The 27,745-nt window shown below is 39.9% G+C and overlaps 2 protein-coding genes and 1 long non-coding RNA gene across 5 annotated transcripts in view; 1 reads left to right on the top strand and 2 right to left on the bottom strand.

Moving 5' to 3' along the window:
• Nucleotides 1-27,745, bottom strand: part of UGDH (UDP-glucose 6-dehydrogenase) — a 91,909-nt gene that overhangs the window by 31,439 nt on the left and 32,725 nt on the right. The window contains exon 1 of one of the 3 annotated variants that reach the window (XM_025997805.2): nucleotides 295-1,036. The exons of 1 other annotated variant lie outside the window; for it this stretch is intronic. The gene's annotated coding sequence lies outside the window, so the exon portion shown is untranslated. Of the gene's footprint in view, nucleotides 1-294; nucleotides 1,037-27,745 lie in introns of those variants that run through there. One more of the 3 variants, XM_072737857.1, reaches the window with a different exon arrangement.
• Nucleotides 936-25,101, top strand: LOC140595513 (uncharacterized). Its single transcript, XR_011997198.1, has 2 exons — nucleotides 936-1,041; nucleotides 24,204-25,101. It is a non-coding gene; the product is annotated as an uncharacterized lncRNA (long non-coding RNA).
• The window catches only part of SMIM14 (small integral membrane protein 14), an 82,208-nt gene continuing 70,371 nt past the window's right edge, over nucleotides 15,909-27,745 (bottom strand). The window contains exons 4-5 of the mRNA XM_025997830.2: nucleotides 21,296-21,438; nucleotides 15,909-19,021 (exon numbers count right to left, since the gene is read on the bottom strand). Coding sequence (XP_025853615.1) covers nucleotides 18,989-19,021; nucleotides 21,296-21,438 — 176 coding nt within the window. The 3' untranslated portion in view covers nucleotides 15,909-18,988. The remainder of the gene's footprint in view (nucleotides 19,022-21,295; nucleotides 21,439-27,745) is intronic.

Below are 27,745 nucleotides of genomic sequence, written 5' to 3'. Positions count from 1 at the left end.
AGAAAGTGGGGGAAAAGCAGAAAGAGGAGCGGCTGGAAGACTCGTGCGTATAGAATAAAAAGACCGAGCTAGGCCATCCTCAGGGCAGCGACCCAAAGGCGATTCCCGCCCAGAGCCCAGAGCCCAGAGCCCAGAGGAGGAGACCGAGGTGGTGAGACCCGGCGCCGCGGACCCAGCGCGGAGCGCGACTGCGAGCCGCGCGCACTCCCCCGCCCCGCCCCGCCCCCTCCACGCCCGCCGGCACCCGGGACCTTCCCGACCCGGCGGCGGGGCCAGCCCGGGAAGGGAGCTCACCCGTTTCCAGGCACCGAGCGCGGCGGCTGCTCCGGTCCCGACCGCTCGGACAGCTCCTCGCTGTGGGCCGCGCTGCAGCAGCTTCTGCACGCTCGCCCTGCTCCGCCTGACCTCCGCTCCCCGCACGCCCCTCCCTCAGGCCGCCACGCACTGCACCCAGAGTCCCGGGCCTGAGCCCGTATTTAAAGGATTCGGCCCGAGAAGGCGGAGGCTTCATTCCCCCGCAGCCAGGCCCTCCAGGTCTCAACCCTCCACCGCATCCCTGCTCCTCCTCCCGCCACGCTAGGCCCGGGCCCGCCCCTATTTCCTGCGAGCCCCAGGGGCGGGGCGAAGGGGGCGGGGCGGGGCGGAGCTAGGGGAGGCTCCGCCCCTGGCCGAGCCTGGACGAATCGGCTCGGGCCAGCTCAGCGGTCCCGCCCCTTCCGCGAGCGGCACTGGGCGGAGCTACGTGCCCGGCGAGTTCGCTGACGGCCGTGGGGCGGGGCTCCAGATGCAGCTAGGCCGGGGTCGGGGGTCCGCAGCCGCCGGAACCCCATGGCTTGTGGTCTGGTCCCGCTTCCCTCCCTGTGTCCCGGTCCAGGCAGACAGACAGTCGGCGCTGAGGTGATGCCGTGTGCGCGACAGGTCGGCCATAATCCAGGGACTGCGGGGGTACTGGGCCGGCTGCGGCCCGAGGGGACCGGAAGGTCTCGGCCCCCCTTCCGGTCCCCGCAGCACCCCCGAGGGCCCACCGCGTCTTCCCGGCAGGTCAGTGCGCCCGGCCGCACACTCCCTCCCACGCCCTCCCGGCCCGCCGCGGCCCAAGGTTTAGTCAGGTCCCTCCCCTCGTCACTTCTGGGAAGGAGGCGCCTTGCGTTAGTGGGATGCTGAGCCCTGTCATGACTGGACCGGTTAGTGCCTCCGCCCTGAGCCCGGGAGGAGACGCAGGACACCCACGCTCTCCAGTCGTTTTTTCCAGAGAGAGTCCTGCCAAATTCGGAGTCTGGCTTGTCTGTGCTGAGAGTGTGCAACATCCAACTTCCGTGTATGAGGAAGAGTAAAATTCATGTATGGAGACCGCCTGTTTTTTTTTTTTTTTTTTTTTAAGATTTATTTATTTATGATAGACATAGAGAGGCAGAGACAGGAGGAGGGAGAAGCAGGCTCCCTGCGGGAAGCCCGATGTGGGACACGCCCGAGCAGAAGGCAGACACTCAACCGCTGACCCACCCAGGTGCCCCGAGACTGCCCGTTTTTAATGAGGAGGCCAGTTATGTTCTCTTACTCCTCTCCAAAGTCATCTTAAATCTCAGATCTGAGAAGAAAAAAGCAGTCATGACTTTTTTTTTTTTTTTTTTTGGTGTTCCTCATTAAGAATTATGTCAGGCTGCATAATCTGCACTTGAAGTCAAAGATCTTTTTCAAATACGTCACGAGGAACGTGATTAGGAGTTTATAAAGGCACATTAAAATACCTCATAGATGATGGTTTTTCATTTATTTACGTTTTATTTCTTTACACACATCATGGAGCTCTAGCTCAACACCAGGAGATCAAGGGTCTCATGCTCTTCTGAATGAGCCAGCCAGGCGCCCCGAGATGATGGTTTTCTTCACAGGATCATGGCAACTTTAAGAAAACTGTTGAAGGTTGATTAGACCGTTTGCTCTAGATTGTCGAAAGTATGATATGATACGTAGGTGTCATACATCCTAAGCAGGTAAATTCATTTGTCGAACGAATATTTAGTGCCGATCGTGTGTTAGACTTTATCCTAGAGGCCACGATGCAAAATGGATTAAGACCCAATTCCTTCTTCCAAAGCTCACATGCTAGTAGGAAAGATAAGTGAACAAGTAATTGCATTACATGGGACAAATACTGTGCTATAGTAATCTTTTTGAACTTGGCATACACATAGATTTAAATTACCTATTACAGTTAGCTTTGTAATAAAAACCACTTTTCTATTATTCTTCCCTTTGTTTTGAATTAAACATTTTTCCACCTGGTGTTCACTTTACATTCTTCATTAGTATTTTGATAGTAATCATAATCTTTGAAATAGTACAATCTCAGAAATTAAATCAGAATATCAATCCTAGCTAGAATGGACCTTTGGACCTAGGACTGCAGTTCTCAAAATGTACTGACCATCCCTGAGACCCTTTCAGGACACCCAGGAAGTCAAAACATTGTCATAATAGTACTAACATTTTATTTGCTTTTTTACTCTCATCTTCTCACAAGTACACAGTGGAATTTTCCAGAGGCTGTATGACACTTGATATGATGACAGATTAATACAGATATTATAGATTCATAAAAATGTAAAGCAATACCAGTCTTACTAATTTTTAATTTGGAAATACAGCATTTTTCATAATATGTGGTTAGTGTTAACATGTCATGAATTTATTATCAACGTTAAGGAATGTATGTATTTTTCACAATTTGTCAATTTTCATTTCAAATAAGGTAAATACCAATAGCTGTTCAACATGATAAAATATTTTGGGGCCTCCAGATTTTATATGTGTTAAGGAGTCCTGAGAACAAAAAGTTTGAGAACTGCTTGATGTAGACCAATTATTTTCAAATTATGTTTCCTGGAGCTCTCAGTTTCTGTGCTGGTGTGTCACTCAGGAAAGAGAAAGAGTCGATGAGTGGAAGGTTAAAACAGACGGAGGTGGGGGAGCTCTGGATCTCCTATGAATATTTCCCCTTTCCTCCACATCAGAGCAGTTCTGCTTTTATCTGTTTAGTCTGCTTTATATATCAATTTTTTTGTGTAGGATTTCAATTTATATATGGGATCCTCTTAAAACTTAAAAAAAAAACAAACAACACATTGATTCATTCATTGACTAAGTATTTATCTCCAAATGTTTCCTACATACTAGTCACTAGGAATACAATTGAGTAAAGAACAATACATTCTCTTTCTCTTCCTTCATAAACTTTACTCTTTGGGGAAACATCAATCAATCAATCACACAGATAAATGTAAATTACAACTTTATTAAGGTGGGATATATATACTCTTATGAGAATATACAATAGGAGTATTTAACATAGTAGGTAGGGATGCTTCCTCAAGTTGTGATAATTGAGCTTCTAAAGGAAATAGAATTAACTAGGGGAAATGAAGATAGTAGCTACAGGAATAAAACGAGTGAATGTGAGAAGAGCAATTCAGAGATAATTACAGTAATTAAGAATTAGAAATAGCATGTCCAGGGTACTAGCCATGGAGATTCAGAGCAATGAACAGATTCAAGAGATTTGATATAACTAAGTTAAACTACTGAATAAATCTTGTAAATTTTCTCCGTTTCAATTTTATCCAGTATCTTTTAAAATTTTAGTAGTCCTGCAAAATACTCAGGATGCTTTTTTAAAGATTTTATTTATTTGGGGGAGAGAGAGAGTGCACATGCTCAAGAGTGGGGCAGTGGGCAGGGGGTATGAGGAGCCAGGGCAGGAGCAGAGGGAGAGGGAGGGGGAAAGAGTCTCAAGCAGACTCCATGCTGAGCATGATGCGGAGTTCTAGCTTTCAAATCTGAGATAATAACCCTGAGATCAAGACCTGAGCTGAGGGCAGCCCCAGTGGCACAGTGGTTTAGCGCCACCTTCAGCCTGAGGTGGGATCCTGGAGTCCCGGGATCAAGTCCCATGTCAGGCTCCCTGCATGGAGCCTGCTTCTCCCTCTGCCTGTGCCTCTCTCTATATCTCTCATGCATAAATAAATAAAATCTTAAAAAAAAAAAAAGACACATACTTGACTAAGCCACCCAGGCACTTCAATTCTCAGGTTACTTTTAAAAGAATCAAGGTCACTAATTTATATGGCATTTTCTGTTTGGAATTCAGGATATCCCAACATAGGCCAACATGTCCTGTTTCTAACTCTGGACTTCAGCTTTAGCAAAAGTAGGAAATGAAGTGGATTTGAGTTATCTTGACTAATCACCATAAGGGACTGCCCCCATACAACAGTCCAGTTTACTCTGGAGAATTTTATCCCTGGGTAATGGACCATAGTAAGGTTTTACTTGGATGAAAGGTAAGCCTTTCTTTTGTAAAATGGGTATATCATTCATATCTTAGGCTTAATGATTTTGGGAAAGGGTACCTGTGGAAATTGAGGAGCTGGAAATTTATTTCCTTAAATACATCTGTGTAAGACAAAACTAAAATATACTGTCAGAAATTAAGATAGTGTCACCCTTGGTGTGTGTATGGGGGTGGTTTTGAGGGGTTGTTGGAGAACATTACTAACATCTTACTGCTTTTATCTTCCTGTCATCTCTTGAATCTGTTCATTTCTCTGAATCTCCATGGCTAGTACCCTGGACATGCTATTTCTAATTCTTAATTACTGTAATTATCTCTGAATTGTTCTTCTCACATTCACTCGTTTTATTCCTGTAACTACTCTCTTCATTTCCCCTAGTTAATTCTCATATTTTCACTTGCAGTCTAGGAACATATTAAATGTCACCTTAAAATGTGTGAGGGATTGACTGAAGTCAGAGCCATTCTCCAAAATTTCCAAGCTGTTTAATCACATGGATTCTGGCACTCTGGACAGCAGCTGGGATTGTAGTTGTTTTAATGCTTTAGAGCTATCCAGTTTTGTGTACAAGTCTTGCAAATTCTCTTGTAGTTCCTGCATTGTGATCTTGCTGTCACTTTACCCCAAAATTGTATTAAATAGAGGTAATTTCGAATATGGAGTAGAGATTCTACTTGGTTTGTTCGCTGAGGGAGCCAAGTAGGTTTAGTTGAAAATGGTACAAATTAAGGCTTAGATCTTCTTTTGCTTCTTTGTGTATTTTGGCCAAATAGAGTGAAAGGAATTAAGTGATACCAACAGTATGGTTAGTTGTGCAAGTGACTGAAGTGAGAGGGATACATATGAACCTTTGTTAGGAGAGAGCATGAAGATTGCTTTGCATTGCACTTTTTTTTTTTCTTTGTATGTCTGAAAGGAAAAACTGTGCCAGACCATACATAGTTTTTTAAAATTCTTTTGGGAATATACAAACAAAAAAGTTAGAAATTCCAGGTCTAAGAGCACCTGGGTGGCTCAGTGAGTTAAGCATCTGCCTTCAACTTAGGTCATGATCCCGGGGTCCTGGGATGGAGCCTCACATAAGGCTCTTTGCTCAGCAGGGAGTCTGCTTCTCCCTCTCCCTTCCCCTCTGCCTGCCATTCCCTCTGCTTGTGCTCTCTCGGGCTGTCAAATAAAATCGTTAAAAAGAAAAAAGAAATTACAGGTCTAGGACATACCGATGGGAGTGGATGACTGCAGTTGTGTGGAAAACAAGATGGCCGGAGGAGAGATTAGGGGACTGAGTATTAGAAGAATTGTCTACTTGGATATTGATATCCCCAAGAATCACAATAGGAAAACTGCTGAAAAGGCAAGCAGAAACTCCAGTGCTAAACTGAGGAGTGATCCAGGGGTCTATGACTTTGGAAGATAGAATATCATGTTGGAATGCTCTGCCGGTAGGAGCTTTCAAAGAATTGGAAAGTTTTAGGGAGAAGATGGGAATCACCTGGCAGCCAAAATGAGAAATGGGAAGAAGCTCACGTTACCTTGTTTGGTTATAAAGTCTGGAAAAGACAACAGCTCCCATTTGAGAGGGGAATGGACAGTCAGTGAGTACCCTAAAGGAGATACCAAGTTTGGTGAAGGGGATGTTCAGAGATAAAGGGGAGGTTATGGGCTTTTGCTGATGATGGCCTTTGAGTTTAGGTTGTTTGAGGCATAAGAAAGGGTATAAGAAAAAAAAAAGAGAAAAGGCATAAGGTTGAATCCGTTAAGGGGGATGGCTGAGTGATGACCTGGGAGTCTTGGACTTCTAGTGAACACTGATACAAATAGGGGTATAGGATGTGATTGGATTAATCATGATAATCTCTAAGGCCAATTATCATAGTGAAGCCACGGTGTAGGGCGAGTATAGGAAGACAGGATTGAGGCAAAAACGTATAGATCTGAATGGGTCTTCCTTTCAGACATGATGATAGTTGTCCTGAGGCCAACAAAGAGGTGATACCACCTTGGGGAAGCAGAAGGGGCTCTGTGGGTATATCTTAACACTTCTGCAGATCATCTTTTCTTTCATCTCCATAAAACAATAAAAACACGTCCCTCTCACCCCAGTCCCATATCCCATTCAAGTAACTGCCCCATTTCTCTGCCCTTATTCATTGTAAAACTCCTCCAAAGAGCTGCTTGTACTTCTCTCCTTCTGCACCCCCAGTTCTTTCCTTAACTACTCCAGCTGGGCTTTCATCCCCATCACTCCACCCAAACCTCTTTTATCAAATTCACCAGTGAATCCTTTCTGCTAAAATGTTCAAATCTCCATCCCCATGATTTGACTTTAGACATGGTATTCTTTCAGTGGATGCTCCTCCATTTGTTGATTCCTCTTTCTCAACTAGAGCTCTAAATATTGCAGGACCTTCGGTCCCCATCCTGGGATTTCTTCTTTGTCTTTACTATCTCAGTAATTTCATTCACTCCCAAAGATTCACATTTTATCTATATATTCTGTTGGCTTTAATTTTTCTTTCTCTTAATGATGGAACCTAACTTAGCTCTATATATTCTCTAGCCAGTTACCTACTCAAGAGCTCGATTTGGATGTGTCGTGTGCACCTTAAAATCATCATAGCCAACACCTAAGTATTGTTTTTCCTCTGTGGCAGTGGCTGTCAGCTAACTCTAATAGTCACACTTCACGTATTTAGTAAGAATTCCTAAACTTTAACTGAGCAGATATTTTCCAAGATGAAGACTACATCTAGCCTCCTTTGGGTATGGTCACGTTACTAAGTTCCAGCTAAGGGAATGTGAATGGAAGGGATATATATCATGTCCAGAACAAACCCTTAAATGAACAGATAGGCCCTCCATGCTTCCTGCCCCTCCTCCCTTCTGGCTAGAGCAATGACCCAGTGGGTATCGTGGTGAACTATCATTGACAATCCAGAGAAGGACAACATTGGACAACAGCAGTTTGGACAACAGCAGTGTGGACAACAGCAGTTTGGGAAACACTACTCTAGGGGTTAGTGGAGCAACAAAATAGAGCCTGAGTTCTGAATACCTAAAGTAAGCATTTCAGTCCTACACTGCTTATATTCTTGAACTCTTACCTGAAAGAACTCAAGTCTATCTGGGTTAAGCCATTGGCGTCTGTCTCCTTATTCCAGCAAGTTAACCTGTATCCTGATTGTTCCAGATTGGTGCTTCTCATCCATCCTTTTGCTTACCATAAACTCTTCCCATCTCAATTTGTATCATCAACGATTCGGTTGCTCAGGCCCCAAAACTAGACTTGAGTTTTGTTTTCTCTCTTCCCTTCCATTCACTGCCAGGCCATTCATGTGGCCAATTGGCTTTACCTCCAACATAAATCCCAAATCTGATCTCTTCTTAAAATTCACATTGCCACACCTTTGTCAAAGTGATTAGCACCTCTTATCTGGACTCCAATGGCTTACTAGCTTCCTACCTCCCTTCTTCTTTTTTTTTTTTTTTAAGATTTTATTTATTTATTCATGAGAGACACAGAGAGAAAGGCAGAGACACAGGCAGAGAAAGAAGCAGGCTCCTTGCAAGGAGCCTGATGTGGGACTCGATCCCGGACCCTGGGATCAGGTCCTGAGCCAAAGACAGATGCTCAACCACTGAGCCACCCATGCATTCCCCCTACCTCCCTTCTTGATGCACAGCTCATCTTCCACATAGCAGCCAGAGTGAGATTTTAAGTTCATAAATCAAATCATACATCCCTCACCCTCTATTCCAAGGGCTTTTGTACTCATAATAAACCCTGAAGTCCTTATTTTGGATTTCAAGATCCTATAAGATGTAGACCCTACTGCTTTTGCTTTAGAGACAGACGGGGGGCGGGGGGGGGGGGAGAGAGAGAGCGAGAGAGAGAGGGAGAGAGAGAGAGGGAGAGAGAACGTGATTTGGGAGAGGGGCAGAGCGGGAAGGAGAAGGCCAGGCAGACTGCATACTGAGGAGGAGCCCAAGGCAGGGCTCAGTCTCACAACCCTGAAATCATGACCTGAGCCAAAATCAACAGTTGGATGCTTAAGTGACTGAGCCGCCCCCCCCCCCCCCCCAGGCGCACCTGTAGACCTTACTTCAGATCTCAACTTGTACAGGTCATTTGGCCTTATTCTGGTTCCTTGAAAATGCCAATGATGCCTCAGTCTTTGCACTTTTTTTCTCTTGGAAAACTACCCAGATTCTTGTATAGCTGCATCATTTGGGTCTTACCCCAAATATCATCTCTCTCTTTTAAAAGATTTTATTTAGGGACACCTGGATGGCTCAGCGGTTGAGCACCTGCCTTCGGCTCAGGGCATGATCCTGGAGTTCTGGGATCGAATCCCGCATCAGGCTCCCTGCGTGGAGTCTGCTTCTCCCTCTGCCTATCTCTCTGCCTCTCTCTTTCTGTGTCTCTCATGAATAAATAAAATCTTAAAAGAAATTTAAACAAATTTTTTAAAATAAAAGATTTTGAGAGTTAGAGAGAGTGGGGTGGGGAGGGGCAGAAGGAGAGGAAGAAGCAGACTGCCTGCTGAGCACAGAGACAGCCACAGGACTCCATCCCAGGACCCTGGGATCATGACCTGAGCCGAAGGCAGACGCTTAACCTACTGAGACACCCAGGCGCCCTCCAAATATCATCTCTTCAGAAAGCTCCTTCACCATGATTATATCTTAACTTCTCTTTAGCAATTAGTCCCTGAAATATTAGCTTGTTAGTTTTTGTATTTATCTGGCCCTTGTAAATACAATATAAACTTCCTGAGCACAGGGACTAAAAACAAATGGCCTTACCACCACAAGAATTCATATTTCCTGAAGACCATTAAGTCTATTATGTGAAGAATGAATATTCATCCTATTAACAATTGTGATCCAAGTCCTTACTAAGTAATAATCCCACCTTTATTCCTTATTATGACAGTGGTGTTTTTGTTTCCTTGGCATGTTTTTTTCCTTGCTTGCTTTGTTTCTTTTTTCTTTCTTTTCTTCCTCTTCCTCCCTCCCTCCCTCCCTCCCTCTCTTCCTTTCCTTATTTTTTTTAACAAACAGTTGTTGTTTTAAGATTTTATTTATTCATGAGAGAACAGAAAGAGAGGCAGAGACACAGGCAGAGGGAGGAGAAGCAGGCTCCATGCAAGGAGCTCAATGCAGGACTTGATCCTGGGAATCTGGGATCATGCCCTGAGCCAAAGGCAGATGCTCAACCACTGAGCCACCCAGGCATCCCCCTTCTTATTTTTAACAGAGCTTTCTCATGAACTGAACAGGCTTATTTTATGGCCAACCATGAAGAATGACATTTCCCTTCCTCATCCCCCCAAGAAAAAAATTGAGAGGGACATCTGGGTGGCTTAGTAGTTGAGCGTCTGGCCTTTAGTCCGGGGTGTGACCCTGGAGTCCTGGGATCGAGTCCCGCATCGGGCTCCCTGCATGGAGCCTGCTTCTCCCTCTGCCTGTGTCTCCGCTTCTCTCTCTGTGTCTCTCATGAATAAATAAATAAAATAAAATCTTAAAAAAAAAAAAAAGAAAAAATTGAGAAAATAAAAATGGATTATTTTTAAGCATCAGGAAAAACTGTGAAATAACACTATTAAAAATAACTCTACTGCAGGAGAATTTAAGGTTTCACTTAGTTCCCTACCCATATATGGAAATCAGCTAATATAAATATAATAATTAATTTTTTAATAATAATTAATTTTTGTTTTTTCATCTCTAGAACTAAAAACACAAGGTTTAGCTTTTTTTTCTTTTTTTTTTTAAGACTTATTTTAGAAAGAGAGCGTAAGGGGGTGGGCAGAGGGAGAGGGAGAGAAAGAATCTCCAGCAGGCCACACGCTGAGCCCAGAGCCGAGGTGGGGCTTAATGGGGCCCAATGCACAGGTTGATCTCACCACCCTGAGATCACGACCTGAGCAGAAATCAGGAGTCAGGCATTTAACCAACTGAGCTACCCAGGTGCCCCAAGGTTTAGCATTCTTAATGCCAGTGGTTCTTACCCTTAGCACCTATAGATGCTTAAGTCAAACCCTATACCAGAACCTCTGAAGTGTGGGACCGAAGTATCAGGTTTTTATCTTATTTTATTTAAGATTTTATTTATTTATTTATTCATAGAGACACACACACACACAGAGGCAGAGACATAGGCAGAGGGAGAAGCAGGCTCCATGCAGAGAGCCCGACGTGGGACTCAATCCAGGGTCTCCAGGATCACGCCCTGGGCTGCAGGCGGTGCTAAACCGCTGCGCCACCGGGGCTGCCCAGGTTTTTATTTTATTTATTTATTTATTATTTTTTAAAGATTTTATTTATTTACTCATGAGAGACACAAAGAGAGAGAGGCAGAGACACAGGCAGAGGGAGAAGCAGGCTCCATGCAGGGAGCCTGACGTGGGACTTGATCCTGGGTCTCCAGGTTCAGGCCCTGGGCTGAAGGCAGGTGCTAAACCGCTGAGCCACCTGGGCTGCCCAGTACCAGGTTTTTAAAGCTTTCAAAGGGCAGCCAAAGTTGAGAACTGTTAGCCTAATAGTTTGCTCTTTAGCTTTTATTGCAATGGGTTTATTTACCTATTAGTCAAAATGTATTTGCTTTCCAGTTTACCTTTCAAGGATTTTAAAATCTTGATTGGAAACTGATATTCTATTTAATGTTTTAATCTTTAATGTTTTTCTCATGCCAAGCTCTGACCTAAAGGTGCCATTGTCCATTCTTAGTAGGGTGAATTCTTTGCAATGGAAATTCAGTGGAACTGCCCCAAATAAATATCCTGTTTCCATTACAACTTCAGGTTTTGCAAAGGGAGAGTGTGTGTGTGTGTGTGTGTGTGTGTGTATGTGTATGTACATGTGTTATTGGAACAGTGGGGGCCTTTACATAATAGTATTTATTTAGGACTTTACAAAGCATTTTTACAGACATTTCATTTGATCTTTTTACTTCAGCTCTCTGTGAAGTGCTATCATATTTAAATGAGGAAAAGAGTCACATAACTTCTTTTCCCTTAATATAGGCTGCTCAAGATACCATTAGTCATTTAGTTATCAAAAACTAACATTCACATAGTTTCATAAGAAGGGAATGTGTTGTAACATACTGAATGAATATAGTAGAAATGATAACCCAGAGCACTTGGGTAGTTCAGTCAGTTAAGCGCTGGCTCTTGGTTTCAGCTCAGGTCATGATCCCAGGGTTGTGAAATCAAGCCCTATGTGGGGGGTCCGCACTCAGCATGGTGTCTGCTGGAGATTCTCTCTCTCCCATTCCCTCTGCCCCTCCTTCCATTCTCTCTTGGTCATGCTTGTGCTCTCTCAAATAAAATCTTAAAAAAGAGGAAAAATATGATAACCCAGCTCTCCTTTAAGCCAGCTATTAAAGAGATTTGCAAAAATGTAAAACAGTGCCATTCTTATCACTGAATTTTCATTTTGGAAATTGGTTATTTTTTTCATAAAAACCTTTATATTAGCATGTAGTGGGCTTACTGTTATTTTAAAATACTTAATACTTTTAAATGTTCTGTTTTAATTTTGGGTACAGTATAGATAGATGATAGATAGATAGATAGATAGATAGATAGATAGATAGATAGATGATAGATATAACAATGCATATGAACAAAAATTCTTTGGGGTCCCCAAGTCAGAAAGTTTGAGAATCACTATAGGCTATATGCAATCTTTTAGCTGTAAGAAAGCTAAAAATCTGAATGAATTCTTTACATTAACATTAACCCCAACTCACACAAAGCTACTTGAGGACTTCTTCCCAAGGCTAAACACTATTAGCCATACTAAATATTTTTATTGCACATGAGACAATCACTAAAATTAAAATAGAAGTTTAAGAATTGAACAAAAATTACAGATAAGTGATAGAGAACACCAATTGTTAGCTTTCTTCAACAGAAACATCCTTTCAATATCTGATACTTTTGTAGATTAGCATTGGAATTTATTACAGGATTATTATTATTTTTGAATTTATTTATTCATGAGAGACAGAGACAGAGAGAGAGGCAGAGGGAGAAGCAGGCTCTATGCAAGAAGCCCGATGGGGGACTCGATCCCCAGACCTGGGATCATGCCTTGAGCCAAAGGCAGATGCTCAACCGCTGAGCCACCCAGGGGTCCCACAAGATTATTTTTATTACAAGTATATTACAATTAGTCAACCTTAACTGTTGCCAGTTTATACCTATTTATGTGACTTTTGAGTTCTTAAAATATTATGACACAATGAAAAGAATTCTTTGGATGTTGTGGAGAGAGAAAATTAATCTCCGTTCTTCAACGGAGAAATTATAATTTTCAATTATACTTTAATCTTTCTTTAAGCCTTGTATTTTCTGATTTAGCTTTGGCTAATGGAAATCATGCTTGAAGCTTGAGAACACCAGCTTTCAGTAGGCCGTGGTTAGTGAAACCCTCTGGGAAAGAGGATGTTGACAGAGGTACGACGATGTGAGAACAGAGTAAAATGTAGTTTTTAAGAAAAGGATGTTAGATTAAAATGGAAGGCTAAGCAAATTTGCAAGGATATAAATCTTAATCCATTTGTTGGGAGTGTAGGCTCTGCTATCTGATTTGTATCTGTTCTGTATGTTGTCACCACAAAATTCTACTTGCTGGATTAATTGTAAGGAATCCCCTTTAAGACACCCAGACTTCCAGTTTAATGTTTATATACTAGTTATCAGGGAAAGCTGCATTCAGGCCAGGGTCTGTAATGCCTTTTTTATTTATTTTTTATTTTTTATTTTTTATGTAATGCCTTTTTAATGTACAATGCCTCTTCCTTTGGCACTGAATTAATGAGTGACTATGTAACAGATTCATTTTTTTAAGATATTTATGTATTTATTTATTTATTGGTGGGGGGATGGGTTGGGGAGGCTGAGGGAGAAAGAGAATCCTAAGCTGGCTCCATGCCCAGCATGGAGGAGCCCCATGGGGCTGGATCTCACAATCCCAAAATCATGACCTGAGCCAAAATCAGGAGTTGGACACTCAAATGACTGAGCCACCCAGACACCCCAAAAGATTCATTTCTTTAAAAACAACATGGGGAGTGTCTGGGTAGCTCAGCTGGTTAAGTGTCTGCCTTCGGGTTGGTCATGATCTCAGGGTCCTGGGACAGAGCTTCACAGCAGGCTCCCTGATCTGAGGGGCATCTGCTCCTCCTTCTCCCTCTGCCTGCCACACCCCCTGCTTCTGCTCTGTCAAATAAATAAAATGTTTCAAAAAAAATTTTTAAAATGTGTATGGTACTTAAGAGATGGCTCTTTGTATAAAAAATGTTAATTATTGCGATTAAAAATAAAATAAAAACAACATAGAAGACTTATTCCATGATGCTGAATCTGCTATGTAGTATTCATGTTTTTTTTTTTTTTAAAGATTTTATTTATTTATTCATGAAAGACACACAGAGAGAAAGGCAGAGACGTAGGCAGAGGGAGAAGCAGGCTCCAGGCAGGGGGCCTGATGTGGGACTTGATCCTGAGACTGAGGATCACGCCCTGAGCCAGGGGCAGGTGCTCACCTGCTGAGCCACCCAGGCGTCCCTCGTGCTCTTTAATTCTGCTCAGTTCAAAATAAATAAAAACAATGCAATTCAAATCCATTCATCATGAACACATAGCCTGTTTGAGCTTATGAGCAGTATAGGAACCAGATATTTTAAAGTAAGGCCTCTGGTATTATAGGGATTATAAGTATTTTTTTCTCATTCCCATATTTCCTAGAAAGAAGCAGTTTTGTACAAGGAAATATGCTTTTCCTTTTCTTTAGATTTTATTTGACAGAGAGCATAAGCAGAGGGAACAGGAGAAGGAGAAGCAAGCTCCCTGCTAAATAGGACCCTGGGATCATAACCTGAACCGAAGGCTGATGTTTAACTGACTTAGCCATCCAACCCCCGCCCCTTGCTTTAAGACTTATTTCATTTTATTTTTTTAAAGATTTTATTTATTTATGAGCGACAGGGTGGGGGAGGGGCAGAGACACAGGCAGAGGGAGAAGCAGGCTCCATGCAGGGAGCCCAACGCGGGACTTTATCCCAGGTCTCCAGGATCACACCCTGGGCTGCAGGCGGCGCTAAACCACTGTGACACCAGGGCTGCCCAGACTTATTTATTTTAGAGGGAGAGTAGGGGGAGGGGCAGAGGGAGAAGGAAAGAGAGAGAATCCCAAGCAGACTCCCCACTAAGTAAGGAGCCCAACACATGGCTTAATCCCCCACAACCTTGAGATCATGACCGGAGCCCAAATCAAGAGTTGGATGCCCAACTGACTGAGCCACCCAGGTGCCCTGGGAATATTCTTTTTTGATATGAAAATTATTTTTAAAACTACACATACTATTTTTCATCTCTACATATTCCCTGCTTCCCAAACATCTTCTCCCACCTCCCTTTCAAGAGACATCTTAGTTTGGCATCTGATGATTGAAAATGTTTTCTGTAGGGGCACCAGAGTGCACCTGATTCTTCACTCAGCAGGGAGTCTGCTTGTCCCTCTTCCTCTCCCTCTGCCCTTAACCCTGCTCCTGCTCTCTCTCAAATAAATAATATGTTAAAAATATTTTCTGTATAATAATTCTGATTAACACCCATTCTAAAGCAGAAATAGTTAAGCAAAAAGTAAATACAAACACTGTTGAAATGTTTATTGAACCAACATAGCCCATTTGTTTGAGAAAAGATATGTATGCAAAGTTAAGTTCCCCAGGGGAAAAGATCACGTTGATAACTCCAGTTTCTAAAAATCTGAGCATCACATAATCACATGTAGTGTTTATGAACTTTTTAGTGGGGAGAAAAATCAACTCTATAAACAGATTTGGAACTGAGACAACTATCAAATGAAATGGCAGGAAGCAAAAAAAAAAATACTTATTTTATTAGAATTCTTTCCGAGAGGAAAACTAATATTGCAAAAACATTTAATGAAAACTTAGTTTTATGGGAGTTCAGATATCTATTGACATATAAATGAAAAACTTTAGCCTAAAATCATTAATTATTTCCAGCAAATTATGTATTTCACAAATTTTGCTAAAGAATACTTAAGTATCACATAGACACTGACATCATAACCATGCCAGAGCAATTTTACCATTTTTACATGTATATGAGAATTAATGATCTTTAGTATCTGGGTGCATTTCAGGTCATAGAACAAAAGCAAAGTTTTTACTTTTGTGTGTGTTCAGTAGTTACATGTCTTAACACTATTAGATATTATTCTCTCAAAGCAAATGTCCATTAATCCTGTATTCTAGGAAGAAATAAAAAAAAAAAAGAACTAAAGAAACATAATTGCAATCTAAGTTCCTAGAGATTCTCAGAATCCCTACTTCTGAATATTGGCCCCATTGCTATTACATAAATATTCTTCTTGTAACTTAAAGTTCTCTCTATGGAATGTTTTTAGTTAGGGGTAAAAAGTCTTACAAAGAAACTGTTTAATAAGGGATGTAAGCATTTTACTAAGCAAAAGATGCTTGCTTCATTTCCCACAAAAGCCAAACAAAACAATACATTACTAATGTTTTCTATTTATTCATTAATAAAAAGTGCATAGTACAAGCCCTTTATCCCAGTCCAAGTACTCAGTAAAAGATTACAATAAACCCTGGATGGCACAGACATGATTTGTTTGGCATGATTTAAACATTTAAAAACAGCAATTAATATTGAGTACATCACATGACCACTTTCGCTTTTAACAAAGTAATCAGACATGGCAACAAATACATCTGATTTTTCCTTTAGAAATATTATGTTAAGACTAAATCTACTATTACAACAAAAATTTAACCCATTATGTGTAAATTCTTCATTTCTCCTTCAAGTTGCTGTTTTATGTCTTAAGCTGATAAGCTGGTCAAATTTTAGCACATATTTATTTAGAGTGACAAATTCAGAGTGATCAATTTCCAAGGTTCCTTTGAAAATATGAGAAATCAGTAATTCTATAAACACTATCACATCACATACCACAATGACACTAAAAGTAACCAGGGAATAGCTGAACCTAATACTTACTTTGGAAAATCTCTGCAAGTTATTTAAAAAATGACTTGCTGGCCATGGGATAGTGCTTAGATAGATACATGATAAAATCTTTTACTATACACAGTTTCAATGTTAACTTTTTCCATATGGAAAGCAAGAAAACATTTTGTATAAGGGACATTAAATGACTCTAAAACAATATAAACGTAATATTATTTGTGGAATATTTAAGAGCCAAAAGTGATTAAAATATGAAGCTTTATCTTTCTTTTTTCCAGATTTAAAAATGATTATAGCCACAGTTCAGGTGAATGTTTACAAGCCAAGTAATGAATATGAATGTGCTAAATAAAAAGGCCACATGTAGAAGCTTTAAGAATTAAATAGAATAATATAAGTTACTAGTTAGATTACCAGGAATACTTTATATGCAGTAGTACTCAGTCTTTCTCAGGAATGCAGAGAAATTTTACAAGCAAAAAACCCAAAACTAAGTATTTCTCTAGGAACTTTTGTTACTAATTAGATGGTCCATATAGAAAAGGTTAATACACTAGAGATGTACTGTCAATTTAGTGTATGTGACAGAAATGAAGAACCAGGAATAAGAATCTAGATTTGTAGGTCTCTAGCTAACACTAGACATTCTGTTTCCATGTCAAGGCCAACTGGTTCCAACCAAAGCCAGTTCTCAATTATTTGTGAGCCACAGATTCAGTGAATGCATCAGTATCTCTGCCACAGACTGGCTTTCTAGCAGCTTAGACAACAGAGTATTAGGATATATGTGCAAGCCTTCAAAGTCCTGGGGGCAAGGGCAGAAAAAGGAATGCTTATGGAGATTTAGCTCCATCAAATGCCATCCCTGCCCTTTCTGCATTAAATACTAGAATAGCTATAAAGCTGGGAAGGCTTCCAGTAGGCCACAGCAAGACAAAGAACCTTAAATCTATGGTGCTCATTTATCCAAGTTTTCACTTACCTTGTTATGATATCTCTCAATTAGCACAACTAATTAAGAGTAGGTTATATTACGTCAAGAAGTTGAGCACAAAGCTAAGATGCACAGAAGGAACGCAAGCAGTCAATATTGGATTATATAATGAAATGAAGCCCTTAAAAAGTGTATGGCCTAAAATGTAATCATAATAAAGGGGAAAAAATACCCTAGGAGCGTCACACAATTGTATCAGAGACTCTATTAAAACAGTACAATGATATAGAGAAGTTTATTAGTTCATACAAGTAATTTCTCAGATCGATACAGTGAAAAGCTAGACTGATCTGGGGGGAAAATCCTTACACTGATAGCAAAATATCTTCTAGTCCCCATAAACCATCTGTAATCACTTGCTAAGAAAAAAATTCCATAACCACATAGGTCATGCAGACTTCTTATGCCATGTATATTCATTTTCTTTCAAAGTGAGCAAAACAATGCAACCTTTTACTTTTTATACATTTCAAAATTTTACTTTTATTAATGGAGCTCCCCACCCCAATCCATCTTATTACTAAAGAAGAATGAGATAAGGGGTGAGAAAAAGATCCTTGATTGCGTTTTCATTTTCCTCCTTTTCCCTTGGAGTAAACCAAGAATTCATCAAATATTTTCTAAGTCAGAAGGATAACAAAAGACTCAATTTTTTCTTCACAGAAAAAAAAACAGACTAAATAAGTAAATAGCATTCAAATGTCAGTAACGAAATAGGCCCCCATTACAGCTTTAAGATAGTTCCATTTAACAGGGAAGTGTTAGAACGGAAAAGAAGGTTCCTGAGAGGCACCCATTTAACAAATAAATTATAGCTTAAATTATTACTGTATAGAATATACCTGGCAAAGGCAGAAAGAATTAACTTTTTCCCTCCTTTTGCAAACCTTGTAAGGCTATAATGGACTGTAAATCTTCCACCATATTTAAATCACGTTTATTTAAAGTTCTCCTAATATTAGACATTTTTGTGGGAATAAAAAACTTAGTAAACAACTATTTCATTTCTTTTCCTCTCCTTTCCTAGCCACAAAAGCCAGTTGTAGTGGATGACACAGATTTGTAAAATATTCCAAAGGCTGCCACAGTCCTAAGAACTAGAAAAAACTGCCACCCACAAATAAACTATCAAGGTAAATGTAAATACAGTGTGGTTCTAATTTTTTTTTTCATACAATCTCAGACAACCCCAAGTAACTTTATAAATACCTTATGAAAAAAAGCAATTTTAAAACCTATCAAAACTATTTAAAATATTTAAAGGCAGAGATCTCAAATTTCCTTCAATCAGGCCAGAAATCATCACAAAATATTATGATCACAGTTACAAATAGAATGAGTGGAATGTTTAAGTTTAGGATAACCAAAAAAGCCCATGTAACTTTTTTAATATAATTATTTACTCAAATATACTGTAAAAAGGAATGGTGACAACACAGGAAGCAAAAATAAGCTTGCAAGTGAAATTTCTAGAAGCTCATGGAAACAATACCATCCCATATTGCAGATGCAAAAGGAAAAACAGTCTAATGGGGTTAAGAGTACTCTGGTCATCTTCGTTCATTTGGTCGTGCAAGGTGTTAACTATTTTCACTTCCCGTATCACAAAGTTAGTCCACAGGAGGGGCTGGTGGATCTTGTCCCTGGCATTAGAAAGACAGAAATTATGGAACTGATTTCTTGAATCCCAGTGCAACCAATCTAACACACACAGTAAGAACTGAGCAGCGTGCCCCCACCCTCCAATCTCTAATCATATACCTATTGGGACTTTTCATGTTTTTGTATGAGGAACTTAGATTAATACTATAATTCACCAATGGTTGTCTCATTCCTCCCTGTAGCACAGAAGTAATAGGACTTGGAAGAAACTGCTCTCCCTCACAGCACCACAGGTGACATGTAAACCAACAAAGCATCTCTCCTGCTTAAGGTGACTGGGCACACACTATAATCAAAGTGAAGGCAGAGACTTTTGCTTCTCACTACAGAATGTCAATGAGGAAAGCATGTGGCTCCAGCTGCTACTGACAAGCATTCTATGACCATAAAGGGAACCCACTTTGAAATGAAGCTGATGATAGGAAGAAAGAAAGTAGGTTTTTGAGGATACTGTTAAGCAATCTAAACACTGACCCTACCTCTCTGGATTTTCTGATGTGAAAACCAATAAGGCCACTTGTTTAAACCAGGCGGAGCTGATCTTTTTTATTTGCAAGAGGAAGTATTTGAACTGGAAAGGAAAGATCAGAGCTTTTAGGAATCTTCAGGAAGATTTCATTTATTTATTTTACTCTGATGTGCTATATGAGGCCCCAGTTGAGAGTGGTCAATTTTTCTGCTTGAAATTAGTCAGTATGTTTTCTTGCTTATTCTTAGGGCAGTATATTTCTTGCCCTACTATCCTAGAACTACTGGCCTACAATGAAATAAGGTTTAGGGGCTGTCATCTTAAATTTGTTACTTTTAATGGCTTCTAGACCAGCTTATTAAGTTGGATTTCTTTAGCTCCAAATGTTGAGGAAGTTTCTCTTTGATATTAAAGGAACAAAACTGTATGTAGAAAGTAAGAAAAAAGATTGACGAGAAAGCATCTCATCAAGATAATATTTTATGGATACCTTTTCTTCAAGAGAAACAAAAAATAAATTTAGGCTTTTTATATCGAGCTAATGATGCCTTCTTTCTTAAAGTCAACATGGCTACATATCTAAATGTTTTATTCCTAAAAAACAAAAAACAACAACAACAACAAAAAAAAAAACACTGGGCAATTATCAATCCACATCTGCTTTCTCCTACATGAGAAATTAGTTTAACTTCTAATTATTAACAAAATAAGATCATAGAAAAGAAATTCTTTTAGGAATTCCACATGAAGGTTGGAGAAGGGAACTAGTGGGATAATTTGGTGTTCAACAAGTGAACTCATCATGTAAATAAATACCTTTAAAGAGGTAATATCCAAGTCAAATAGAAAAGGAGGGGGATCCCTGGGTGGCTCAGTGGTTTGGCGCCTGCCTTTGGCCCAGGGCGAGATCCTGGAGTCCCGGGATCAAGTCCCACATCAGGCTCCAGGCATGGAGCCTGCTTCTCCCTCTGCCTGAGTCTCTGCCCCCCCCATAAATAAATAAATAAATAAATAAATAAATAAATCTTTAAAAAAATAGAAAAGGAAAAAAAATATAGATACTGGTTCTCAAAACGATTAAAATGAATCCTTCAATGAAGTTTCTGTTGAAGTCAGCACCAAAAACTCCCTATTGGGTCACTTTATTTATCATATTTTTTATCTAGAAGGTTCTAAAAATGGTAGTAATCATGACTATCAAGAGTTACCAACATGAATCATCCTACTTCTCCTTTGTCAGTTCAGTTGATCTATTATGCTACAGAACTGGAAGAGCTTAAGAGAAACTGGATGGGGAAACAGGATTTCACCAGATAGGCTCACGGCCTCTGTTGCATTTAATAGCTAGAACAGAAGGTGAGAAACCAAAGTAGAGGGAAAAACACTTGAACTGTAGCTGATAAGAGAATTTAGGGAGCTGGAACCACGAGGAGGGGGTCAACTGTGAGGAACTGGGGAGTAGAACGCTGATATTTGAGAAATACTGCCGTGTATTATTATGAACTGGATCCTTTTTTATATTAAGAAAGACCAGAATGCAGGTGAAGATTGGAATTTATTTTAAAATTCTTTTTGGGCTACTGGTCTGTGCTTTTCTCTGTATGTAACTCCATGAAGACTAAGCCATTTGGGGTGGCAAGATTTATGAGGACTGCCCTGGAAGAACTTATTCTGTGAGTTAAATCTTCCTTTTGCTAATTTTGGTATTTCAGTCGAAACAAACTTATCTCATTCCCAGGCCACACCCGTCCCTTACCCAAATGAATTTCTAATCCATAACACTTACATTATGAGGACTGGTTGGCTTGCCAGTTAGGTTGGATCCTCTTAGATTAGGAGGTCTCAGTAGAAACAAGATCACTGCAATAACCATCCAGGCCATCAAGATCATGGTAATACTGATGCCATTATCACCAGAGGGCCCTGGTACTAAAGACAAACAAAAAATATATTTGCAACAAAAACTGTAGCATGGTTATAATACTGTTAGATAATGTAAAAAGAAATTCTAATGTTTAAGTGTCAATTTCAAAAATTGTATTAAAATTTAAAAATTGTATAAATAGGGGCACCTGGGTGGCTCAGTTGGTTAAGCTGCTTTCTTTGGCTCAGGTCATGATCCCAGGGTCCTGGGATCAAGCCCTGCATTGGGCATCCAGCTCAGCTGGGAGTCTGCCTCTCCCTCTCCTTCTACTCCTCTCCCCTGCTTGTGCTCTCCCTCTCAAATGAATAAATAAAATCTTTTTAAAGACTATAAATAATCTTAAGAAGTACAATTATGAAATATTACATTTTCAATTTCCCTTTCCTCTTGTGAGAAAATCTATATACTAAACAGTATAAAATAGTCATAGGACAAAACCTATTATATGAAGATTTTAATATTTTGGTGTGATTGAATTCTTTGAGAGTTTAGAAAAATTAAGAACTCTTTCTACTCTAAGAATCCAAGTACACTCTTAATTCTGCATATAATTTGGGAAGGTTCATGAACCCACAAAACCACCAATTCCTAGATATACTGAGATCTACAAAACCCAGGCTAAAACCACTTGATATACAATAAAAACACTCTACCTTCAGGAGAGGAAAATTCTGCATTTTAATTATAGAAGCAACATGAAAAAATAATAGAGCTTAAGGAAAAGGGACCATCTGGGCTGTATAATATATAAAGATCCCTTTCCTGATATTCTCAAACAGAGATAGTAATTTGGCTGCCTTTTTTTGTAAAAAGAAGTTGGATTCAGATATAGATATTCTAAAGTCTATGCATTATCAAGAGAAAAAAAGTCAGGGCTATGTGTATTGATAGTAGTCTCTCCCAGCTCCTTAAGGCCATATCTTATTTAATCCATTGTAACAAGTACCTAGAACGGTGCCTGGCCCACAATATGAGCTTAACAAATTTCTGATGAAACAGACTTATAATTGATGTACATTAAAGAACTCAGTTGTCAAAAATGAAAATTATAGATTAGATTTCTTTTTTTTAAAAATTTATTTATTTATGATAGTCACAGAGAGAGAGAGAGAGAGAGAGAGGAGGCAGAGACACAGGCAGAGGGAGAAGCAGGCTCCATGCACCGGGAGCCCGACATGGGACTCGATCCCGGGTCTCCAGGATCGCGCCCTGGGCCAAAGGCAGGCGCCAAACCGCTGCGCCACCCAGGGACCCCATAGATTAGATTTCTAAAGTAAAACATAGTATATCTACGTGGTTACTAAAGTTCAGGACTATAACTGTTTTGGTTTCCTTGCCTGGAGAAAAAGTAAAAGAAATCCAGGCAAGATATTCAAATGAAGCTGATGTACTGCACTGGGGTATTTGGACCCAGATCTCACTCCCAAGAAGGGAAGGGTTGGATAGCATTACTGAGGCCAAAGGGTTAGTGACCAAAGGGAACAGCAGTCAAGCAAATTGCTGGGTTGGCCCAATAGCAGGCTGGATAGGAATGGGGCCTCTTGCCCAAACCTCCATCACTTCCCCAGAGCAGCTAACAGAGGACTCCAGGTAATCTAAACTGCCCTATCACACAATGGGTTATCACACAATGCAACAGTATTTTTTCCCCTCTATATCCACATCCATTCCCTTCTTTGTTCTCTCCCATTATACTAAATTATAGTGCTCATTTTCCATGACCATTCTCTCCTTTGTTTTCTATACCTTACCACTGCCTCATTTTCTTTCTTACACTTACCACTCCATACATGCTCGTTTTCCTCTTCCTGGCTTTTAAATCTTGGAATTTTCTTGGTCAATTTTAGGTTTCCTTCTCTTCTGGCTCTACGTCATCCTCACCTGTGGTTTCATTTACCTTCTGTATGCAGACCACCTCTAAATTTATATATACTCAATCCCAACTCTTCCGAACTTCAGATCAAATACTCAACTGAATGTTTAGATCAACAGTTGCCTATTTTTTTAATCTTCATACCAATAGTCTTAAACTGTAGTATACATTCCAGACATTCAGCAGCTTCTTAAAAATGCAGAGGACTAAATTCACCTTGCAATTAAAATACTCAATATCCCAAACTAAAATCATGAAAATCTCTCCCAACCCCATCCTCCATGCCCCACCCAAATTGGGTCTCCATTCATCCAGCTGCCTAGGCCAGAAACTTAAGAAAACATCTATTGTTCTCTCTCAATGACCTTTTATTCACTCCATTATGAAGTTTTCTGTCAATTTTACTTTCTAAATATCACTCAAATCTATCTACTTTTTTTTTTTTTTTTTTTGAGAGAGAGAGAAAGCACATGTGAATGGGGTGGAGGGAGGGGCAGAGGGAGGAGGGGAGAGAAGAATCTTAAGCAGGCTCCATGCTCAGGGCAGATCTAATGTAGGACTTGATCTCATAATCCTGAGATCACAACCTGAGCTAAAATCAAGAGTCAGATGCTTAACTGAGCCATCCAGAGGCCCCATCAAATTTATTTATACTGGCATTCCATACCTGCTCAAGCTAGCATCACTTCTTGTCTGATTTATTGTGATGGCCTCTTAACTCATCTCCCTATACCTATTCTTGCCGTCCCTAATTCTATCCTCTATGCTGCTCCAAGAGTGGTGTTTTTTAAAATAGCAAATACTATTTTTATTACTAATACCTAAAATTTGAGTGGTTACTTTGAACCAGACATAATCTCTGTTAATCCTTTTCTTTTTTTTTTTTTTTTTAAGTAGGCTACATGGGGCTTGAACTCACAACCCTGAGATCAGGACTTGAGCTGAGATCAACAGTTGGACTCTTAACCAACTAAGCCACCCGGCACCCCAACTATTAATCCTAGCAATCTTATTTTATGTAAGTACTATCATATTTTCATTTTATAGATGAGGAAACTAGGGAAAAGGGGGTTTAAATCCCAATGTCATACAGTTAGTATGTAGCCAAGCTGGGATTTTAATACAGCTGGTCTCATTCCAGAGCCTGTATTTTTAATCACTTCGCCATGTCAGAATCTCTGACAATACCACAGAGTGATATTACCACAGAGTGGGATAGAACCCTGAAAGGTATTAGTCCTGTGAGTAGTGCAATTGGAAAATACAGATTTAAAAGAGATATTTTTCTTTTTTAAAAAATATTTTATTTAAATTCAATTTGCCAACATATAACACTCAGTGCTCATCACATCAAGTGTCCTTCTTAATGCCCATCACCCAGTAATCCCATCCCCCACCCCCCACTCCTTCTGTAACTCTGCTTCTCAGAGTTAAGAGTCTCTCATGGTTTAAAAGGGATTTTTGACGCATAAATTTATAACTAGGTAAAATCAGGTTATTTAAAGCTAGTCAAAGAAAGATAACTATGACTTCTATACATTATCATTTCTTATAGTACCCCTCTCTTTCAGAAATAAAATGCTAGATTAATTGCATAGGCCAGAAGTACAACCCCAAATTATACAATTTGGAAAGTAGGTCTCTCTCCCTTTTTTTTAAGACTTTATTTTTTTAAGTAAACTCTACATCCAACACGGGACACAAACTCAAAACCCTGAGGATCAAGTATCATATGCTCTACTGACTGAGAGAGCCAGGTGCCCCAGGTCTCTTATTTTTTGATACTCTTTGCACCTCAGATCATCAGTTTACTAATTCACATCTTAGACAAAGCAGCCCTAACAAAATGCCTACTCCCCTGTAAGATTCTCATAGTGATGTTACGGTTTCTCAGTTCTCTTTAACTGTCTCCTAGCTTGGTTCTTATTGCTGCCTTTCCTTCCTGCATACCCTGCTTAGAATCCTGCTTGTAACACATCTGTTGACTAACCCAGTGACACATTCTCTACTGCCTACTGCTTCAACTTTGAACTCTTCAGCCTGGTCTTACCTCATATGATTTGGCCCTACTCATCATATTAACTCTTAATATTTCTCAGAAAAAGCATCCTCCTGCTCTAGTCAACCCCATTATCACCTTCTTTAGCCAGTGGTTCCCTGGCCTGACTATGCATCAGAATGGCTTACGATGACATCAGTACCACAAATTGTATGGACCTTCACACCATCTAAATTCTGGAGCAGCTCAGGGATGCCATCAGGAACCAATGATATTTGTAAAGCTTACAAATATTAATGGGCACAATCACATGGGAGATATAAATCTGTTTTCTCATTGCCTGGAAATTATCTGCCTTCAGAGAGTAAACACTTTTTATTCTATGGTCTCGTAAGATGTCAAATCAAAAAACATAAAAGGGCTCTATATATCAAAGTACAGCATTCTGTTTGCTTTAGGTTTAACTGTTTAGTTACAAGCAAATGTATTACAAATAGCTTGCCAAATGGAATATTCACAATGACGCTCTTAACTTAGCTGGATACCAGAAAGACGGAAGAGTAGACAGGGATGCTCCCAAAAGATTATTTCTGTAAACTGATACAGGTTTCCAGGGGAAAAGTAGAAATAGAACAACAGTGCAAGTGGTGTATTAGCACCAGGAGGCTTTAACTCCACAATTTTGGGGTTGTAGAGAATAATTACATTATCCTCAGCTTGGCTACCTGTTTTCAAGTTGATGTACTCCAGAAGTAAGCTAGTGATAGAGCTGGTTTCCATACAACACTTTATCTGAAAGGCAATCTTTCAGAAGATTAAGCAGACTGGTGTCCTGCTCTAGAGAACAAAACTATGGGTGAACACCACAGTGAAGTAGAGGTTAGTTCAATATAAAGAATCATGCAGCAACTGAATCTGCTAATACATGGCAGCTAAATTCTGCTACCATACAAAGTAATGAGCTCCATATTCAATTAAATCATCTCAAATACATGCAACACACCATGGCAGGCACAATGGGTATTGTGACATAATAAGAAATATGTAATTATTCTTCATTCCAGGTCCTGGCACAGAAATTCTAAAACCCTTGGAATTTCCTGAGACATAGGAGAGAAATGTCATTTATTATTAATAATAAACCTGAGTTTATGCTAATGAGGTGATTTTGGTGGGCCCCTACAGAGCTTCAGGATAGGGCCTGGTTGCCAGAATTTGACCATATAATTAGAGAGCTAGAACTTTCAGCTCCCCTTAACCTCCAGCCAGGAGAGGGGCTGGAGATAGAGTTAATCACCAGTGGCCAATGATTTATTCATTCATGTCTACAGAATGGAACCTCCATAAAAACTAAACAATGGGGTTGAGAGAGCTTTCTAATTGGTGAATCCCTCGAGGTGCTGGGAAAGTGGCACACCCAGAGAAAAAGGGAAACTTTGCACCCCTCCACTACATACCATGCCCTGTGTAACCCTTCTATCTGATCATTCTTGCATTGTAACCTTTATGATACACTCGTAAGGTAAGTAAACTGGTTTCCTGAGTTCTGTGAGCCATTCTAGCAAATTATTTAACCTGAGAAGGTAATTGTGGGAACGCCAGATTAATATATATTTTATGAAAACAGCATAAACTCACCAGAGATAATTTAGAATACAAAGAAAAGTAATTCTATCACCCACAGGAAACAACTGTATAAACCATTTAAAAACATGGCTTTCAGAAAGGATTTCCATCAAATGCTAAAAGAAGCAGGGGAGAAAAGCTGGGCAATATAAGTAAATATTTAAGCTCTAGAATTTTGTCTTTATAAAATTTAGATTAAAGAAATGAAATTTCACTCAAAGAAATGAGGTTTAAGGTGGGGCTGGCTCAAGCATCACAAATACCACAAATGTAATAAATACTTGTTTTTCCATAAGGAGTTCAATAAGATTATTTTCAACTAGAAAAACAGGTTTTAGCTTTACCGGCTAGGAGAAAATTTTGAGCTGCTTATTAGAGGGCACATTGTAGATTAATGAATGCTACTGAAAAAGCAACTTAAAGAAATCTGGAGTGGAGGAACCACCACCACCACCCATCATCCTAACAATCTAACACAACATCTGCACATTACCATTACCTTCCTATCCAGAGCATATAATCATCACCACCCTGCTGCACCAATGGACAATGTTCTGGTAAAATTTCTACTTTGGGCTAAAAACATACTGTACTAGCTCCTATTCCTCTAAGCTGTTATATTTACAGAGTTTAATGGGACACTCAGTTCACACAGTGGTAATAATAATTAATAATGTAATAACAAGTATACTTTTTATACATTTTAATAATAGTACCTTACTGTGTTATATATAACACTTTATAATAGTACCTTACTGTGTTTTAGCTTCATATACAAAATAAAGTGGAGCTCAGCTTCAGGAATGCTAAGTAT

This window comes from Vulpes vulpes, chromosome 14 (assembly GCF_048418805.1).
Source record: "Vulpes vulpes isolate BD-2025 chromosome 14, VulVul3, whole genome shotgun sequence".
Taxonomy (NCBI): domain Eukaryota; kingdom Metazoa; phylum Chordata; class Mammalia; order Carnivora; family Canidae; genus Vulpes; species Vulpes vulpes.
This window is presented reverse-complemented; position numbering and strand designations above follow the sequence as displayed.